Consider the following 21,003-nt stretch of genomic DNA (forward strand, 5'->3'; position numbering starts at 1 on the left):
CTTTCCCCTCCTCCCTTGCCCACCTATCTCCAGAATTGGCAGGCTAAACGGCCCCTTTCACCTGGGCATCATCAGGGCAACTGTCATTGTGACGGGGGAGGGGGTAGTAGACCCTGCTCCCACCCCCTTTAGGAAGAAGTTGAACTACCAAGGCGTAGGGGGCTGTGATTAGTGTTGACAGTTGTGGCAAGTATCATGGCTGAGAAGGGCCGAAGGGCCTGATTTCAGTGCTAAGTGCCCCTCTAACTCTGTGCGGGAGGGGACGCTGTTGACCTTTCCTTTGGAGTGAAGAAAGCCGGAGGGGTTTATTGGATGTTGTGACGTAGGGTAGGTGAATTCCCATCAGTGGGCAGTCTGGCGACCATGAGACGAGACTGCAGTTGACCATGAAAAGACAAAAAAGTGATCAAGCGGTGGTGGTGGGGGTTCCGGAATTCCCAGCCCACAAGGCCGTTAGACCCAGGCCCGGTCCCTCGCGTTCAAACCTTTCCTGGGGAGCTCCGGGGGGGGAGGCGTAACCCACGAGGGAGGTCTGTTCCGAGCCGGGACACTCGGGGTGGGGCGGGCGGCCCCGCCCGTCAGCACTGCTCCTTCTTGCCGCTATTTTGTGCCTCATCCTCGTTCCCCTCTCTCACCCTCTCTCTTCCTCTAGGTCCCTGTAGCGATCACCCGTCCGGAGGCATGGGAGGTGGAAAGGATTCGCCGCGCCAAGCTCCCAGTGTGCCAGCCTATCATAAGACTAGAAGCATGACGCTTCCCCTGCCCGGTAGGGCTGCCCAACAACTGCTCCGACTCTCTTGTCCCAGGTGGTCTGAGGTCTCCTTACCACCAGCAGTCCTCACCTTGTCTCAATTCTCCGAGGTCTCCTCACCTCAACTACCTGTTTCCTCATCTGAACCTTCTAAAGTTCCCTCACCTCAACTGTCTGAGGTTCCCTCATCTCAACCTTCCAAACTCTCCTCCCCTCAACCTCCTGAGGTTCTCTTATCTCAATCTCCTGAGGTGCCCTCACCTCAACTGCCCGAGGTCCCCTCGCCAGCGACAGGCAACGTCCACTCGCCTCAGCCGCCTGATGCAGCTTCCTATCAAACCTCTGAGGTCCCACCACAGCCCCTGGGAGACATTCCCTCACCCCCTCTCTCCGAGGTTCCCACGCCTCGACTGTCCGAGGTCTCCGCACACCCTCTGCCGCAGGATCCGGCCCCCACTGGGAGAGGAAGTGCCGGTGCCGCGGAGGAGAGCCAGCCCCTCGGCCTCGATGGAGACCTGGCCGTAGACCCGTGCCCTACGGCTTCACTCAAGGTGGATCTGGATGTGCTTCACTCTGAGGTCCTCTCTCTCCCAGGTAGGCAAGGGGCGAGGCCGGCTGAGGAGCAAAGCCAGTCAGGGGCGGGCAGCAGTTGAAACACCGTTGAACATCGTGTGTGAGAGTGTATGTGTGTGTGTGTGTGAGTGAGGGTGTGTGTGTCTGAGTGTTTGTGTGTGTGAGTGAGGGTGTGTGTGCGTGTGTGTGTGAGTACGTGTGTGTGGGTGTGAGTGGGTGTGTGTTCCAACACTGTACCATGCTGCTAGTAGATAGTGGGTCTGGGGGTCAGATCGTACACATGGTGAGAGATAAACTGCAGGATGTTGGATCGGGGTATCGGGGTAGGAGCAGAGTGAGAAATTAAATTGCTGACAGCCTTTACACAGTGCTGCATGAGGGGGATTAGGGTGGGGCCTGGACATTCAACCCCCCCCTTAGTCTGGATTTGTCTTTCAGAGAGAGTCGGGCTACTTCGTGACCAGGTCCCTGCACTTTCTCTCTCTTTTACAGCCATGTAACTTCCCGTCCACGTCTTTGACCAAATCTTCCCATCCACGTCTTTGACCAAATCTTCCCATCCACGTCTTTGACCAAATCTTCCCAACCACGTCTTTGACCAAATCTTCCCATCCATGTCTTTGACCAAATCTTCCCAACCATGTCTTTGACCAAATCTTCCCATCCACGTCTTTGACCAAATCTTCCCAACCATGTCTTTGACCAAATCTTCCCAACCACGTCTTTGACCAAATCTTCCCAACCACGTCTTTGACCAAATCTTCCCATCCATGTCTTTGACCAAACCTCCCTGTTCATGGCTTTGACCGAACAACCCTGTTCATGGCTTTGACCGAACAACCCTGTGCAGCCACTGGCTGTAAAAGGTGCCCCAACCTCTTCTTGAAGAGGTGTGATGCCCCCCTCCCATTAACCCCCAAAGCTCTGTAATTGATCGGCTGAACTCCCCCCCCCCTCACCACCCTGCATGAAGTTTGGATGTAGATCAGTTTAGCACAGGAGCAAGCCCTTTGGCTCACAATGTTGTGCTGGACTAATGAAATTAGTAATGAAATGATTACGAAACTCAGCCCTTTACTTACTTCGTTCCCTTGAACTCCTCTATCGTACCTGCACCCACCGCAGGCATCTCATCTCAACAGTCTTTGCGTACAAAACTTTGCCTTGCACACATCTTTTAAACTTACCGGCCCCCCACCTTAATGTACGTTCTCTCGCATTATGTATGTCAAGCCTGGGGAAGAGATACTGTTGTGTACTCTGCGTGATCTTTCTCCTCCTCATCCTCCACTGCTCCCGAGAAAACAACTCAGGCACAGTATGCCCAACCTCACTTTACAGCAAATGTGCCCAATTCAAACGGCGTCCTGGTAAACCTCGTCTGCGCCCTGTCCGGAGCCTTTCCATCCTTCTTACAATGGGGGGACCAGAATTTAATGCAACACTCCAGATTTGGCCTGACCAGTGTTGTATACTAGGGTGGTGGTGTGGAGATAGGAGGTGGAAGGCACTCCTTCCCTCCGTTAGCCTCCAGCTCACCCTTGGGCAAGGTGTAGCACCTGCTTATCCCCACGATCAGGGTCACGTGAACCCACGGGAGCAGGTGGTGGATGGTGGCATGAGCGGTCGGTGCAAATCACAAGCCCTGGTTACACGACCACCAAAACCAGGCCGACAATCTCCGAAGAGTATTGATAATGGCTGGGGTAAGGACGCTGCCCAGAGAAGGGCAGTGGCAAACCAGTTCCGTAGAACAACTTGTTAAGGACAATCATGATTGCCCACGTCACAGGACATGGCACATAATGATGATGTCATATGACACGGCACGTAATGATGATGTCATACAACACGGCACGTAATGATGATGATAATGAGAGTTGTATAAAGCTGCAACCTTAACTTCCTGACTCTTGAACTTAGTTCCCTGAGTAATAAGGGCAAGTGTGCCATAGGCCCCCTTCACCACCCCGTCAACCTGGGCGGTCACTTTCAGGCAACACACACAAACTGCAGGAGGAGCTCAGCAAGGAACTGTGGTCTCGGATCCCAAGATCCCTCTGCACTTGACGGTCCTGCCATCGTTAAGGTTTCTACAGCCACCGTGGAGGGATCGTCAGGTGCCGAGGAGGGTAAATAGCATCCTGAATGAGGAAGGGAATATTTTAATTCTTTTTCTTGTTAGTTTTATCTCTGATGTTATTAATGTTGTAGAGCTGCATTTCTAGAACTTAGAATAAACATATCATTGTAAAGAAAAAGAGAAATGGTTGTGAATGCTATAATTTAGTTTGTGTCCATTATTGTTGTTTTTAGTGTTTCTGGTTTAATAGTGTAGACCATGAAATACTTACTTATGGACGAACGGAGCCGTCCAGTAGAGCACAGGCTTGTTCAGTGTTGATGTACCGAGCAGCTTCTTGCCGTGACGTTGTCCTCATTCAGCCTCTGACCTTCACATGACAGGGAGCAGAGACAGGGATGGCCGAGCTCTGGTCATCGTCACAACGAGGAACCTCGGACCGCAGGGCCCCCGGTGCACCAGCGCGGAGCTGGCCGGCGTCCTGCTCTACCTCCACTCCATCTCAAGGTGAGGGCTCCACAAAGTCTCTACATAATGTCTCATTGAAATATAGAGCGGATGTGGAGAGGATGTTTCCTGTAGTAGGGGGGAGTCTAGGATCCAAGGAGCAGGGACGGAATAGAAGGAGTTCCCTTTGGAACAGGAGATGAGGAGGAGTTTCTTCAGCCAGTGGGTGGAGAATCTAGAATTCATTGCCACGGAGGGCTGTGGATGCTGTCCATGGGTACTTGATTAATAAGGGTGCCAAAGGTAAGAGAATGGGGTTGAGATGGATAATGAATCAGACATGATGGGAGGGTGCAGCAGACTCGATGGTCCAAATGGTCCAGTCTCTTCCCTACGTCTTTTGGTCTTATGGGCCTTGTTGGGCACCCGACTCCCAGCCCCCCTGTCCCAGGGACAGATAAAGCACCCGATCCATTCACCCTAATGCGCGCACACGTGTGTGGTCCCTGCATTCACTCTGACGCCTCCGGAACCTTCCGTAGCACCACCACTAGAAAGGTAACAGGACCTCCCAGCCCAATTGGCCTGGGAATGAACTTTGGACGTGATGGGGTGAATCTGTGATCCTTGTATCGATTGGAACGGAGAAGGTTGTGTTTCTGCGAGGTAGCTGTGGCCTTGCGGCAGTAATTAGATGCATACTCTGTGTGGTGAATGCTACAGAGGACTCTCCGTCTCTCTTCTTCTCCCTTTCACACTCTCTCGCACTCTCAATGTCCGCCTTTTTCAGTGCCTCTGTCTCTCACCCATCTCTCTCTCTCTCTCTCAATGTCTCTGTCTTTCTGTCTCTATTTCTCCCTCCCCCAATTCCTGCCTCTCTCTTTCAACCCACTCTACCCCTCGTTTCTTTCCCTTGGCCTCTGCCAGTCTCTCTCTCAAAATATTTCTCTTTGTCTCTCTCATTCTCTTCCCCAGAGTCCGTTTATCTTTCCCCCCTCTTTGTCCCATTCTCTTCACCTCTTCAATCCTTTTCTCTACCTTCCTCTTTGTCTCCCTTCCCTCCATATCCCTGCCTCTCAGTCTCTCTCCTCCAATATATATTTCTCTATCTCCCTCTCTCTCTTTCTCAGTCTTTTGCCTATTCTCTTTATCACTCTCCCTCCCTTCTATCCTCCACTTTCATTTCTTCCTCTATCTGTCCCTCTCCTCCATTCTACTCCCCCCCTCCCACCCTTTATCCCCAAGCATGATCTTCTTTCTCTGTGCTGGCCGATGGGTTTTGGGACTGCCTGGAGCAGGAAGCCATTGAAATAAAACTTGAGGATTTTTTATTTTGACCTCACTCTAAGAACCGGGAATTCAATTGTAAACAGGGTGGGACAGCAGAAACCTGATTGGATGATGACTAACCAATCAGGAGGGATGTGGACTGGACATGCTCAGGCATCATCCCTGATGAAGATGGCAGAGTTGTCATCGAAATGTTGGTTAAAGTCGATTCCTGTACCTGGCTGGAAGCCGGCTAAGAGTTTATCTTTCTTATTTATCATTTATTTATTGACATACGGTGTGGAGTAGGCCTCCTGGCCCTTCAAGCCATTCCTCTCTGCAATCCCCCAGTTTAACCCTAGTCTAATCATGGAACAATTTATAGTGACCGATTAATCTACTAACTGGTACGTCTTTGGACTGTGGGAGGAAACCCACGTGGTCACGGGGAGAATGTACAAACTCTTTACAGGCAGTGGCGGGAATTGAACCTGGGTCGCTGGTACTGTAAAGTGTCGTGCTGACCACTACGCTACCGTGCTGCCCCCCCACCCCCCCGCTGTTGTCCATCTCCTCTTTAATTTAAATCTCTTCCCCTGTCTGTGCCTGCAGCAAGGAGATTCAAGAGAGAGGTCTCCGGGTGCTGATGGACGCTCGTGACTGCCGGCCGGCGGCTGCGATCTGGACAGCCCTTGATACCTTCCAGGTGAGACCCACAACCCCCGGTCCACTAATGCCTCCTCGTCCGTCCTGTGTGTTCGTCCCGAGGCGCATTCTGTTTGCCCCGCTGCAGGAAGGGTGTGGACGCAAACAGGCCCTTTGGCTCAGCTTGTCCCTGCTGACCAAGAACAAGGCCCACTTGCCAGTGTTGGGCCCATATCCCTCTAAACCTTTCCCACCCGTGTACACTTCCGGCCCAAACGTCTCACCTTCGCCAGCCTCTTCTAACACCTCTGGCAGCTCGTTCCACACACCCACCTCCCTCTCTGTGTGGAAACGGTGCCCCCAGCCCTCGCCAGGGCAACTTAAACCCATACCAGGTAGATTCTTTTGCACAGACAGCTGGGTGGCTGAACCTGCTATCAGCATGACAGAGACGGTTAATAAGTGTTTGGGTGGGCAGGAGTGGCGGGATGTGGACCACGTGATCAATTGGATTCCCACGCGGTCAGCACTGGCGGTAGGGCCTATTCCTGTGCTGTCTTGTTCCACTTTCCATAAGCCTCTCTCCTCCTGCTCAGGGGTGGGGGTAGGTGGTGGGTGCACTCCGCACTGACACCCGAAGGTGGGGGTAGGTGGTGGGTGCACTCTGCATTGGCACCCGAGGTTGGGGGTAGGTGGTGGGTGCACCCTGTTAACCCGTCACCGATTCTTCTCCCCAGCAAACCGTCCCCGGGGGAATTCACTCCGTGCTGGTGCTGATGGGGAAGGAGTGTCCGACACCGGAGGGGGTGCCACTGGGCTTTCAGGTACGTTGGAGTCTGCACCCCGTCACCCTCTCGTTCCGGCGAGGCCTGATGAACACCCACATCCGCCTCACTCGCACTCCTTGCAGCCAGCCGCCCGTCTCCCCTGCAGCAGAGGGACGAAGCCCGGAGCCATGGTGAGCCACAGAGGATCTTCTGTCCACTGCCGGTCCGCCATCTCACCGTGGCCCGCATCAGGGCTGGCACGTACAATCCTGCCTCGCTCCCTCGGCACCCCGGCATGCAGAGCTGACAAACCGGGCTGATGGGGATTGGATCAAAGCCACTGGGGCAGGACGGGCCGGCCTGGAGACCGCGCGGGTAGACGGGGGCAGGGCACTGAGCCCAGGAGCCGGGATGCCCTGTACCAGCTGTGCAGGGTGCTGGCGAGACCACATCTGGGTCTGGCCGCACAGCTACAGGGAGGGTGCAGAAAAGGTTCACGAGGGGACTGGAGGCCTGGAGTGACTAGGAGAGGCTGTTTTCCCTGGGATGAAGGGGACCGAGGGGGTGACCCTTTGGAGGTTTGGAATCACACAGGACAGAGAGTAAGTGACTAGGCACCCTTTTCTCCCCCAGGGTGGGAGAGCCTAAAACGAACAGGAATAGGTCCAAAGAGAGAAGAAAAAGATTTAAAGGAGATTTTTTTCTCACATAGAGGGCGGTGGGTGGGCATAATGTTCTGCCAGAGACGGTGGTAGTGGTGGGGGCAATTATAATGTTTAAAAGACAGTTGGACAGGAAAGACACGGGCCAAAGACAGGAAGGAACCTTAGCTATCATGATTGTGATGGGCCGAAGGGCCTATCCCTCACTGAGAACTTGATGTCTCTGGATCTGCTCTCAGTGGAGCTCGAGAGGTCCTGTCGGATTCGGAGAAAGCGGACGCGAGAGTGGGAGAGCCTGGGATCGTCAGGCCGGGGGCGAGAGTGGTGAATCTGTGGGATTTGTCGTCACGGTGGAGGGGAAGACCCTGCACTGTTCTAACGAGGCACCTCGTCCTCCATCTCAGGGTCTTGCAGCCTCCAGGACTCGATACTGAACCCTATGGTTACAGGCTTCCCTTGTCCCTCGCGGCATGGTAGGCCGTCCACCAGGACTTTGGTCCGACTTCCCACTCTCCGCAGATACCTCCTGACCTGCTGGGAATTTCACCCCAGTCTGGCCCTCCTTTCCCATCTCTAGCTTGTCCCTTCACTCCTGTTCTCCCTCACTCCCTCTAGATACCCCGTTAACCTTTCACCTTCATCAACAGCTTTCACCCTGGCAGCCCACTGCCCCACCCTATCCTTTTGTCCTACCCCTCTCACTGTGACTGAACATCTCCCTCTCTCATCGTCATACCGCACAGGAGCAGGCCCTTCGGCCCAAATTGTCCATGCTGACCAGGATGCTGGCTTGAGCGAGTCCTATTTGCTGTATCCCCCCGCCCTTTTTATGCCACGGCCCAATACCATTAAGCAAGGGGTCCTGCTCTAAACCTTCTCATCTTTCTATCTGTGCAAGCTGTTGTGATTTCACCCAGGTCGTCCCGCACACCCGCCACCCTCTGTGTAGAAAAGTTGCTCCGTGGGTCTCTTTCAAGTCGTTTTCCTCTCGCCTTCAACCTCGTGCCCTCAAGCTTTAGAGTCCCCTGCCCTGGCAGGAAGGGACTCTGACTGCTCTGCTTTGTGACTCCAAAACGTTAAACTAACGGAGAGGAGAGCAAGTGCGTTGGGGGATAGATGGTGGACTTGGATGTTTGGTTTCAGCCAGGCGCGAGTGTGGCGCGCGGCAGCGTGATGACGCACGCGGTCCGCGTATTTGTACTGTATAACCCGCAATTAAATATTTAAACAGACAGAAATGCTTACTCAAACAATATGTATAGACAGGATTACTGAACTGTTATATACACCACAACCTTATCCATTGATTTATCAGGTCAGTCCTCATCCTGTCCCAACCCGTCCATCTCTCTTTACAACTCAGCCCTCTGATCCCGGCAACATCCTTGTGAATGTTTTCTACACTTTCTCCGGCTTAATGACATCCTCCCTGTAACATCAAAACAGAACATGCTGCAAATTATCAGCAGCTTTGGCCGTATCCAGTGAAGAGCCTTCAAACGGAAATAATAAACCCGCTTCTTTATCCACAGACACTGCCTGGCATGCTGTGACTATTTTTTGAGATAATCTGCTGTTAGCTTTTTTTGTTTACGTTTCTAGCGTCTCCAGAATTTTGATTTTCACTCGCTTTCCCACCGGGTTCTGAGAAAAGATCTTTGACCTGAAAATTCAGCTCTGATTTTCTCTCTGCGGGGTCTAACCTATGAGAAGTGGAGCCGATGTGCTAAACCTCGGGTAGAGTGCACTGAGTTCTGCAGAGGTCTGGCCGTGCTGTTTTGGAAAGGTTGTGAAAGAGCTGGAGAGGACAGGCGAGGATGAGAAAGCGAGATAGAGAGGGAGAGGGAGGGGAAGAGGAGGAGACAGAGGGAGAGAGGGAGAGGGAGAGAGAGGGAGACAAAACTATAAAGATGATACCAGCAATGGGTGGCCATACAAATTCAGAGAAGGATTACTAGACCTTGTGTCTGGGACTTCTGGGCAAGGAGTCTCCCAGGAGAGTCGTGAGGGGAGGCGGGGGGGAGAGCAGGTGTTTGAGAAGCTTTTCCCATTAGCAACAGAACAGATTGAATTCCACAAGATGTCTGTAAGGTATAGGAGAAGATTTGACCATCTGGCCCATCTAATTTTGCTCTGCAATTTTCCTCTCGGCCACTATCTCCTGCCTTCTCCCTGTATCCCTTGATGCCCTGACCAGTCAAGAATCTGTCAATCTCTGCCTTAAATATACATAAAGACTCTGCCTCCACAGCTGCCTGTGGCAAAGAATTCCACAGATTCACCACTCTCTGGGTGAAGAAATTCCTCCTCACCTCCGTTCTAAAAGGACGCCCCTCTATTCTGAGGCTGTGTCCTCTGGTCTTAGATTCTCCCACCACAGGAAACATCCTCTCCATATCCGCTCTATCGAGGACTCTCACCATTTGATAGGTTTCAATGAGGTCACCCCTTGATTCTTCTGAATGTCAGTGAATTCAGGCCCAGAACTATCAAATTCTCTTCATACGACAAGCCGTTCTATCCTGGAATCGTTTTCGTGAGCCTCCTTTGAACCCGCTCCAGTTTCAGCACATCCTTCCAAGAAAGGGGGCCCAAACCTGCTCACAATACTCCGAGTGAGGCCCCGCCTATCCAGTCCTCTAGATATGAATACTCACATTGCATTTGCCTTCCTCACCACAGGCTCAACCTGCATGTTAACCTCTAGGGAATCCTGCGGAAGGGCTCCCAAATCCCTCTTCACCTCAGCTGGTTGTACTGTCCCTCCATTTAGAAAATAGTTAACCCTTTCATTTCTTCTACCAAAGTGCACGACCGTACACCGTATTCCACCTGCCGTTTCTTTACCCATTCTCCTAATTTGCCTCAGTCCTTCTGTAGCCCCTCTACTTCCTCAGAAACTACCTGCCCCTCCACCTATCGTCATATCATCTGCAAGCTGCAACAGAGCCGTCAATTCCATCATCCAAATCACTGGCGTGTAACGTAGAGAGGATTGGTCCCAACACCGACCCCCGTGGAACGCCACTAGTCACCGGCAGCCAACCAGGAAAGGCTCCCTTTATTCCCACCGGGGACGGTCTGTCTTGGAAGCTGGACCTGAGGGAGTAACGTGCCAGTTTGTGGGGCAGACGTCCCATCCGACCACAGCTTCAGGAAGGGTACTGAACCTTATATGGTGTGGTACAGTACGGAAACCGAATCTGAGTTAATATCACCAGCGAATGTGTGAAACGTACAGCAGCAGCACGATTAAATACATAAATATAGAGAAAAAAACTGTTACGTTAAGTATATATGCATATTGTATTGGCGCGTGGCCAAGTAGTTAAGGTGTTCGTCGAGTGATCTGAAGGTCACTAGTTCGAGCCTTGGCTGGGGCAGCATGTTGTGTCCTTGAGCAAGGCAATTAACCACACGTTGCTCTGCGATGACACCGGTGCCAAGCTGCTTGGGTCCTAGTGCCCTTCCCTTGGGCAACATCGGTGGCGTGGAGAGGGGAGACTTGCAGAGGCAACTGCTGGTCTTCCATAAAAAAAACCCTGCCCAGGCTTGTGCCCCGGAAACTTTCCAAGGTGCAAATCTATGGTCTATCGAGACTAATGGAGGCCTACTTACATATGTTATTTAAATAGTTAAGTTAAAATGAAAGGAAATAAAAAAACAGTGAGGTAGTGTTCATGGGTTCAATGTCCGTTTGGAATTGGATGGCGGAGGGGAAGAAGCTGTTCCTGAATCACTGAGTGTGTGTCTTCAGGCTCCTGTACCCCTTCCCTGATGGCGGAGGGGAAGAAGCTGTTCCTGAATCGCTGAGTGTGTGTCTTCAGGCTCCTGTACCTCCTCCCTGATGGCGGAGGGGAAGAAGCTGTTCCTGAATCGTTGAGTGTGTGTCTTCAGGCTCCTGTACCTCCTCCCTGATGGCGGAGGGGAAGAAGCTGTTCCTGAATCGCTGAGTGTGTGTCTTCAGGCTCCTGTACCCCCTCCCTGATGGCGAAGGGGAAGAAGCTGTTCCTGAATAGCTGAGTGTGTGTCTTCAGGCTCCTGTACCTCCTCCCGGATGGCGAAGGGGAAGAAGCTGTTCCTGAATCGCTGAGTGTGTGTCTTCAGGCTCCTGAACCTCCTCCCTGATGGTAACAGTGAGAAAAGGGCATGCCCTGGGTGCTGGAGATTCTTTATGATAGATGCTCAAGGCACTTCTTGAAAATGTCTTGGAGGATGGGACCCATGATGGAGCTGTCTAAGTTTACAAGTTCTTGCAACTTATTTCGATCCTGTGCAGGAGCTCACCCCCACCCCCGTACCAGACGGTGACGCAGCCAGTCAGAATCCTCTCCACGGTACATGTGTAGAAACTTTCAAGTGTTTTAGGTGGCAAACCAAATCTCCTCAAACTCCTAATGAACTACAGCCGCTGTCTATATCTGCATCGACACGTTGGGGCCAGGTTGGGTCCTTGGAGATATTGACAGCCAGGAATTTGAAACTGCTCACTCTCTCCACTTCTGATCCCTCTGAGGACTGGTTTGTCCTACCCTTTCCGAAGTCCACAATCAGCTCTTTGGTCTTACTGACGTCGAGTGCAGGGTTGTTGCTGGACACCACTCCACTGGCTGGTGTATCTCGCTCCTGTACGCCCTCTCGTCCCCACCGGAGATTCTGCCAACAATGGCTGTGTCGTCAGCAAATGTATAGATGCTCTCTGATCTGTGCCTGGCCAGAGGTTTAGAGGGGAAAGAGCAGTGTGTCAGTTTTGATCGTTAGCGAGGTGGAGACACTATTTCCAATCCGCACAGATTCTGGTGAGGAAGCCGAGGGTCCGGTTGCAGAGGGAGGTACGGAGGCTCAGATTCCGGGGAGGAAGCCGAGGGTCCGGTTGCAGAGGGAGGTACGGAGGCTCAGATTCCGGGGAGGAGGCCGGGGGCCCGGTTGCAGAGGGAGGTACAGAGGCTCAGATTCCGGGGAGGAAGCCGAGGGTCCGGTTGCAGAGGGAGGTACGCTCAGATTCCGGTGAGGAGGCCGAGGGCCCGGCTGCAGAGGGAGGTACGGAGGCTCAGATTCCGGGGAGGAGGCCGAGGGCCCGGCTGCAGAGGGAGGTACGGAGGCTCAGATTTCGGGGAGGAGGCCGAGGGCCCAGTTGCAGAGGGAGGTACGGAGGCTCAGATTCCGGGGAGGAGGCCGAGGGCCCGGCTGCAGAGGGAGGTACGGAGGCTCAGATTTCGGGGAGGAGGCCGAGGGCCCAGTTGCAGAGGGAGGTACGGAGGCTCAGATTCCGGTGAGGAGGCCGAGGGCCCGGCTGCAGAGGGAGGTACAGAGGCTCAGATTCCGGGGAGGAGGCCGAGGGTCCGGTTGCAGAGGGAGGTACGGAGGCTCAGATTCCTGGGAGGAAGCCGAGGGTCCGGTTGCAGAGGGAGGTACGGAGGCTCAGATTCCGGGGAGGAGGCCGAGGGTCCGGTTGCAGAGGGAGGTACGGAGGCTCAGATTCCGGGGAGGAGGCCGAGGGTCCGGTTGCAGAGGGAGGTACGGAGGCTCAGATTTCGGGGAGGAGGCCGAGGGCCCAGTTGCAGAGGGAGGTACGGAGGCTCAGATTCAGGAGCTTATCGAGCAGGTTGTAGGAATGATGGTGTTAAATGCTGAGCTATAGCCAACAAACTGACATTCTGACATCGGTATTTGCACTGTCCAGAAACGGGAATCTCTCCCTGGCTCTGAGATGGTGACCTACCTCCCCCTGCCCCCGAACACTGCCTCCATTTCCTGGATGTTTCACTCAGTGGGAAAGACGGTATCGGCCCAGGGATCTCTGTAAGCGTGCTTTGCACTCACACGCTGGGTGAACTCGGCAGGTCAGGCAGCACCCGTGGGGGGAAATGAACCAGCAGAGTCTCGGGCCGAGAACCTTCACTCGGACTGGAAAGGAAGAGGGCAGAGCCAGAGTCGGAAAGAGGGGGGAGGAGTACGAGCTGGCAGGTGAGATCAGGTGAGGGGAGGGGGCAGATGATGAGGGGGGACAGGTGGAAGAGGTAAAGGGCTGGTACAATGTCCTCTCTTGCACATTTCCTTCCCTTTTCCATCCATCTTTGACCAGACCCAGGTTTTATAAGACTATTGAGCGGTTCCCTAGCAGGATGAGATGGACGCCTGACCTCATAATCTAGCTCGTTATAATCCCACACCTCGTTATCTCTCTGCACTGCCCTCTTTCTCCGGAGCTGTTACACTTTATTCTGCTTCTCCGTCTCGGTGCACCGCGTAACCATCTAATCTGAAGCTTTTCACGGTATTTCGGGTCTTGGCCCGAAAGGTTGACTCTTTCACTCGCCTGACTTGCTGAGCCCCTCCAGCGCTTTGCGAGGGACTGGCGATCCAGCGCCGGCAGAATCGCTCGAGCTGTTGTAAACACGCTGACCTCTGCCCCCCCCTCCCCGCAGGTGGAGGCCCTCCCCTCCGTCCAGGCCCTACACGAGCGGGTGGAGCCTGCCCAGCTGACGGCACCCTTTGGCGGAAGCTTCCGGTACAGCCACCAGAAGTGGGTGCGGTTCCGGCTGGTGGGTTCCTTGCCGGGGGGCCGACGCGGTTGCTGGGAGGGTGGGGGGGTTGTGACAGGAGGGGGTGGCGGGTTTCTCGAACCCACTCCCTTCTGAACGGGGGCTGGGCAGAGGGAGTCGCCTTTTCGGGGTTCGGGTGCCAAAGAGGGCAGTGCGTGTGGGTGGGGGGGTGGCTGGAGCACGCCGAGACCGCAGGAAAATGGGGAGAGCATGGGATGGGGCTGAACGGGGAGCAAGGGGAGAATGGGTGGGGAGAACGGGGCCAAGGGAAGAGCAGGGAGCAAGAGGGTGTGGGTTGAAGAGGGGCAAGAGTAGGGCAGGAGGCAAGGGGTATGTAGGAGGGGAGGAAAGGGCAAGGAGAGGAGGAGCGGGCAGGGCAAGAGAGAGAAGGAGGGATGAATAGGGGCAAAAAGAGGGCAGAGGACAAGGGGAGGGTGGGAAGGGTGAACAGGGGTAAGGGAAGGAGGGGAGGGCAGGGTTGGGCAGTGGTGAGAGGGGTTATATGGGCCAGGAGGGGTGGGCAGGGGTGGAGGGGGAATGTGTGTGGTTGGGCTGAGGTGGGGGGTGAGGGTTTGGGCATCCAGGGGGGCAGAGGAAACAGAGGGTAGATGTACGGAGGGTAGGGGTGACTCTGGAGTATAGGGGTGGTTGGGGACGGGTGTGGGATCGAGGGCTGAAGGGTTGGTGGGGTACGGCTGAGGAGGTTGGAAATGCAAGTGCAGAGGTGATGGAGAGTGGGAGGGGCAGGGGACGCCCTCTGGGGTGTCCGGCCCACGCACTCACGGATCAAAACTCCTCCCTCAGAGCCTGGAGTCGCTGGTTCAAGCCTGTAGAACCTCCACGCAGTTCCTGCGCAGTACAACCTTCCAGCTGGAGGCAAAGCGGCTCCCCGAGAACGAGAAGGTACCTTGAAATGCCGACCCCCTCCCCAAAGGCAGCCTGTCCCCATCCCTGTCCCATTCATTCTCCGTGACGCTCACTCCCTGTCCCTGACCTAGTTGCCGACACCCTCTCCCTCTCCCTCTCTCTGACACTGACCCTGTCCCTGTTCCATTCCCAACACCCTCTCCCTGAGTCAGTGTCACGGCCTGGGATAGGGAGTGGAGAGAGAGTGGGAGGCAGTCACCCACACTAAACCCATCGGGACCCCGTCACCCACACTAAACCCACCGGGACCCCGTCACCCACACTAAACCCACCGGGACCCCGTCACCCACACTAAACCCACCGGGACCCCGTCACCCACACTAAACCCACCGGGACCCCGTCACCCACACTAAACCCACCGGGACCCCATTCCCCACACTAAACCCACCGGGACCCCATTCCCCACACTAAACCCACCGGGACCCCGTTCCCCACACTAAACCCACCGGGACCCCGTTCCCACCACTAAACCCACCGGGACCCCGTTCCCCACACTAAACCCACCGGGACCCCGTTCCCCACACTAAACCCACCGGGACCCCGTTCCCACCACTAAACCCACCGGGACCCCGTCACCCACACTAAACCCACCGGGACCCCGTCACCCACACTAAACCCACCAGGACCCCATTCCCCACACTAAACCCACCGGGACCCCATTCCCCACACTAAACCCACCGGGACCCCGTTCCCCACACTAAACCCACCGGGACCCCGTTCCCACCACTAAACCCACCGGGACCCCGTTCCCCACACTAAACCCACCGGGACCCCGTCACCCACACTAAACCCACTGGGACCCCGTTCCCCACACTAAACCCACCGGGACCCCGTTCCCCACACTAAACCCACCGGGACCTCGTTCCCCACACTAAACCCACCGGGACCCCGTTCCCCACACTAAACCCACCGGGACCCCGTCACCCACACTAAATCCACCGGGACCCCGTCACCCACACTAAACCCACCGGGACCCCGTCACCCACACTAAACCCACCGGGATCCCGTTCCCCACACTAAACCCACCGGGACCCCATCTCCACACTAAACCCACTGGGACCCCATCACCCACACTAAACCCACCGGGACCCCGTCACCCACACTAAACCCACCGGGACCCCGTCACCCACACTAAACCCACTGGGACCCCGTCACCCACACTAAACCCACCGGGACCCCGTCACCCACACTAAACCCACCGGGACCCCGTTCCCCACACTAAACCCACCGGGACCTCGTTCCCCACACTAAACCCACCGGGACCCCGTTCCCCACACTAAACCACTGGGACCCCGTCACCCACACTAAACCCACCGGGACCCCATCTCCACACTAAACCCACCGGGACCCCGTCACCCACACTAAATCCACCGGGACCCCGTCACCCACACTAAACCCACCGGGACCCCGTCACCCACACTAAACCCACCGGGATCCCGTTCCCCACACTAAACCCACCGGGACCCCATCTCCACACTAAACCCACTGGGACCCCATCACCCACACTAAACCCACCGGGACCCCGTCACCCACACTAAACCCACTGGGACCCCGTCACCCACACTAAACCCACTGGGACCCCGTTCCCCACACTAAACCCACCGGGACCCCGTTCCCCACACTAAACCACCGGGACCCCGTTCCCCACACTAAACCCACCGGGACCTCGTTCCCCACACTAAACCCACCGGGACCCCGTTCCCCACTCTAAACCCACCGGGACCCCATCTCCACACTAAACCCACCGGGACCCCGTCACCCACACTAAATCCACCGGGACCCCGTCACCCACACTAAACCCACCGGGACCCCGTCACCCACACTAAACCCACCGGGACCCCGTCACCCACACTAAACCCACCGGGACCCCGTTCCCCACACTAAACCCACCGGGACCCCGTTCCCCACACTAAACCCACCGGGACCCCGTTCTCCAAACTAAACCCACCGAGACCCTGTCACCCACACTAAACCCACCGGGACCCCATCACCCACACTCAACCCACCGGGACCCCGTCACCCACACTAAACCCACCGGGACCCCGTTCCCCACACTAAACCCACCGGGACCCCGTTCCCGACACTAAACCCACCGGGATCCCGTCACCCACACTAAACCCACCGGGACCCCGTTCCCCACACTAAACCCACCGGGACCCCGTTCCCGACACTAAACCCACCGGGATCCCGTCACCCACACTAAACCCACCGGGACCCCATCTCCACACTAAACCCACTGGGACCCCATCACCCACACTAAATCCACCGGGACCCCGTCACCCACACTAAACCCACCGGGACCCCGTCACCCACACTAAACCCACCGGGACCCCATCTCCACACTAAACCCACCGGGACCCCGTCACCCACACTAAACCCACCGGGATCCCGTCACCCACACTAAACCCACCGGGATCCCGTCACCCACACTAAACCCACCGGGATCCCGTCACCCACACTAAACCCACCGGGACCCCGTTCCCGACACTAAACCCACCGAGACCCTGTCACCCACACTAAACCCACCGGGACCCCGTCACCCACACTAAACCCACCGGGACCCCGTTCCCCACACTAAACCCACCGGGACCCCGTTCCCGACACTAAACCCACCGGGACCCCGTCACCCACACTAAACCCACCGGGATCCCGTCACCCACACTAAACCCACCGGGACCCCGTTCCCGACACTAAACCCACCGAGACCCTGTCACCCACACTAAACCCACCGGGACCCCGTTTCCACACAGAGGTACAACCTCCCTCTACTGAAGCTGGCAATGAGGGAGGGGTCGTTAACTGACGTATTAAACGTGTGGGTATCAGTCGGTTGTTATTCTGGGTGCGGTGTTGACGTTCCTGTCTCTGATGGATCTGGCTGTGTGCCCCCTGGGCAGGAGGTCGCCACCCTCATTGAGGAAGACCAGCTGCTAATGAGGCGCGTGCTGCAGGACACTCGACTGACGGGACTTCAGCAGGAAGGAGCAGCCATCTTGGTGAAGCTTAAGAGGGAGATGGTCACCAACAGTGGCCTGGAGGATCACAGGTGAGGTCTCGCCTGTCGAAACCCTCGGCTGATTCGTACAGGGTCCTTACCCTTTCTGGGAGGAGGAGGAGAGCTCGTACCGGGGTCACGATGAACCTCTGTGGAAGGTGTTTGTTGGGGTAGTTCTGGGAAAGCGGCTCTGAGCTCGGAGGGAAGCCTGGGAAACTTAATAGAATTGGCCAGAGGCAGTGTGTCACAGTGAAAAGACCTGGGTTCAATTCTGAGCTCCAGAGCTGTGTGTATGAGAGAGTGAGTGTGAGTGTGAGAGAGTGTGTGTGAGAGTGTGAGAGAGGGTGTGTGAGAGCATGTGAGAGAGTGTGTGTGAGAGAGTGAGTGTGTGAAAGAGAGTGTGTGAGTATGTGTGAGTGTGAGAGAGTGTGTGTGAGTGTGAGAGAGTGTGTGTGAGAGTGAGTGTGTGAAAGAGAGTGAGTGTGTATGTGTGAGTGTGAGAGTGTGTGTTATGAGTGTGTGAGTGTGAGAGAGTGAGTGTGTGAAAGAGAGTGTGTGAGTATGTGTGAGTGAGAGAGAGTGTGTGTGAGTGTGAGAGAATGTGTGTGTGAGAGAGTGAGTGTGTGAAAGAGAGTGAGTGTGTGAGTGTGAGAGAATGTGTGTGTGAGAGAGTGAGTGTGTGAAAGAGAGTGAGTGTGTATGTGTGAGTGTGTGTGTGAGAGTGTGTGTGTTGTGAGTGTGAGAGTGTGTGTGTTGTGAGTGTGTGAGTGAGAGAGTGAGTGTGTATGTGTGAGTGTGTGTGTGAGAGAGTGTGTGTGTGAGTGTGAGAGAATGTGTGTGTGAGAGAGTGAGTGTGTGAAAGAGAGTGAGTGTGTATGTGTGAGTGTGTGTGTGAGAGTGTGTGTGTTGTGAGTGTGTGAGTGAGAGAGTGAGTGTGTATGTGTGAGTGTGTGTGTGAGAGTGTGTGTGTTGTGAGTGTGAGAGTGTGTGTGTTGTGAGTGTGAGAAGGTGTGTTGTGTGTGTGTGTGTTGTGAGTGTGAGTGTGTGTAATATGCATGTTCTTCCTGTGATGTTACGTGGATCTAATTTTGGAAAATCAATGGCTCTATTTACTTGTTCCTTGTACATTGAAGCAAATGTTGAAACGTGTTGCTTAATGTCCAGTCAAGTCAACGAGGATGGTGCTGGGCAGCCCACGCTCCCCCACCCCACTAACCCTGCCTGTGCATCTGTACGCTGGCTGCTGAGAATTGCGTCCCTACCCCCCTACCACCACCCCCGCAGGTGATAATCCAAGGGCACAGCCGCAGAATAAAGGAGTGCCCTTTAGAAGGGAGGCAAGGAGGAGTTTCTTCAGCCGGAGGGTGGAGGGTCTGAGGGAGTCGCTGGCACAGTGGAGAGCAAGTCGCTGGGTGTATCTAAGGCAGCGACTGATGGGGCCTTCTTCAAGGGGTTAAAGGTTACATGGAGAAGTGGGGAGAATGGAGTTAGAACAAAATCAACCACGATTGGATGGCAGAACAGATGGGGGGGAGTTGATGGAATATGAGGAGAATCAAGTAGAACGGGGGTGGACAGGTGGATGGTGTCCATTCCTCGAGACGCCTTACCCCCCCCCACACCCCCAGCACCGTTTCCTGGTGCACCTCCGACCCCTCGGTCCCCTTGAAGGGTCCCAACATGCACCAGTCTCTCCACGAGTCACCTCAGCAATTCGTCCTCCACGGCCCGGGGTGGTGGGGGGGGGGGGGGAGAGAGAGGTCCCAAACCTCCCCGTCCTCAAACGTTGTCCCCTGTTCCCGTCGAGGCACCGTGCTGTAGGAAGCAGCTTTCTGCCTGCCTGTACCGCACATCCTCTGGAATGTCCTGCGTTCTGCTGTGGATCTGCCTCACCGCGCTGCGTAATGACCTGATAAGCAGCACCTCCGCACTTCCCTCTTCCCTCGGACAACCTGGCCAGCGAGCCCCCTCTGTTTCCCGGACGGCCGCAGGAGAGCGGAGGCGTTCACTGAGCCTGCCATCCCCCCTTGGCACTGCACCCTAAGACCCCCGGGTGACTCGATAGCGTAGTGGTCAGCACAGCGCTTTACCGCACGGCAGACCCACGTCCCCTCCTGCCACTGCTTGTAAGGAGTTTGGACGCTCCGGGCGTCCTCCCACGGTACGAAGACGTTCTACGTAGTCGTTGTAACTCGTCTCACGATCAGGCTGGGATTGAACTGGGCCGGAAGTGTGTGTCCTGCCCCTCAATAAACAAGATTCAGGAGCAGAATTTGTCCCACCGAATCTGCTCCACCATTTCATCACGGCTGATCCATCCCAATCTCCTGCCGTCTCCCCGTATCCCTTCCTGCCCTGACTAACCTCTCGAATCCCACTGATTCGCCACGCTTTGGCTAAAGTCCAGCTTGGCCTCAGTTCTAAATGGACGTCCCTCTGTTCGGAGTCTTGGACTCCGGCACCGTGTACCCAGAGGACCCGGCCCACCCACCAGTCCCTCTAGGTCGGTCTCGCCTCCCCGGCCTTCTTGGTCAGAGAGGAGGGCGGGAAGCGGGGGTGCAAGGGCGGTAGGTGGGATGCTGGGGCTCCTCCCGGAGCAACTCAGAGTCATGCAGGGAAATGGACGCAGTCGGCCTTCTGTGCCTGACCAGGAATCCTGGCAGCAGAATCCAGAATAAGGGGTGGGAGGAGGAGGGGACAAGGAGGAGGAGTGGGCGAGGAGGAGGGGGGGACAAGGAGGAGGGGAGGAGGAGGAGGAGGGGACAAGGAGGAGGGGACAAGGAGGAGGGGGAGGGGACAAGGAGGAGGAGTGGGCGAGGAGGAGGAGGGGAGGCGGAGGAGGAGGAGGGGAGGAGGGTACGAGGAGGAGTGGGAGGAGGAGGGGAGGAGGAGGAGGAGGAGTGGGAGGGGAGGAGGAGGAGGAGGGGACGAGGAAGAGGGGAGGAGGAGGGGACGAGGAGGAGGGGAGGGGGAGGGGAGGGGGAGTACAAACTGACAGCTGATTGTTGAAACCAGGTAAGGGGGCAGAAGCTGGAGGTGATGGGTGGTAGGGTTAAAGAGAGAACAAAGAAGAAACCTGTCACGAGGGGACAGTGACCATGGACCAGAGGGAGACGAGGGCAAGGACGCAGAGGAGAGGGGCTGAGAGGAATCTCAGAATCAGAAGTGTGGGGGAGAAACCGAGGTGAGCAGTTTACGGAAGCCAGGCGTCCCTCCGTCTGGCAGGAGAGGAGGCCGTAGACAGATGTTGGTGTGGGATAGGGAGTTGGGTTGAAGTGGGTGGCCACCCTAAGGTCCTGGACCGAGTGAAGGTGCTCAGCGGAGGATGGGCACCGTAGG

The 21,003-nt window shown here is 55.7% G+C and overlaps 1 protein-coding gene across 1 annotated transcript in view; it reads left to right on the top strand.

Moving 5' to 3' along the window:
* LOC132381683 (rho guanine nucleotide exchange factor 40-like) overlaps nt 1-21,003 on the top strand; it is a 116,086-nt gene that overhangs the window by 16,101 nt on the left and 78,982 nt on the right. Inside the window, exons 4-10 of the mRNA XM_059951277.1 lie at nt 653-1,345; nt 3,791-3,914; nt 5,736-5,829; nt 6,506-6,592; nt 13,626-13,742; nt 14,547-14,645; nt 17,567-17,715. Coding sequence (XP_059807260.1) covers nt 653-1,345; nt 3,791-3,914; nt 5,736-5,829; nt 6,506-6,592; nt 13,626-13,742; nt 14,547-14,645; nt 17,567-17,715 — 1,363 coding nt within the window. The remainder of the gene's footprint in view (nt 1-652; nt 1,346-3,790; nt 3,915-5,735; nt 5,830-6,505; nt 6,593-13,625; nt 13,743-14,546; nt 14,646-17,566; nt 17,716-21,003) is intronic.

This window comes from Hypanus sabinus, chromosome 26 (genome assembly GCF_030144855.1).
Source record: "Hypanus sabinus isolate sHypSab1 chromosome 26, sHypSab1.hap1, whole genome shotgun sequence".
In the NCBI taxonomy this organism is placed as follows: domain Eukaryota; kingdom Metazoa; phylum Chordata; class Chondrichthyes; order Myliobatiformes; family Dasyatidae; genus Hypanus; species Hypanus sabinus.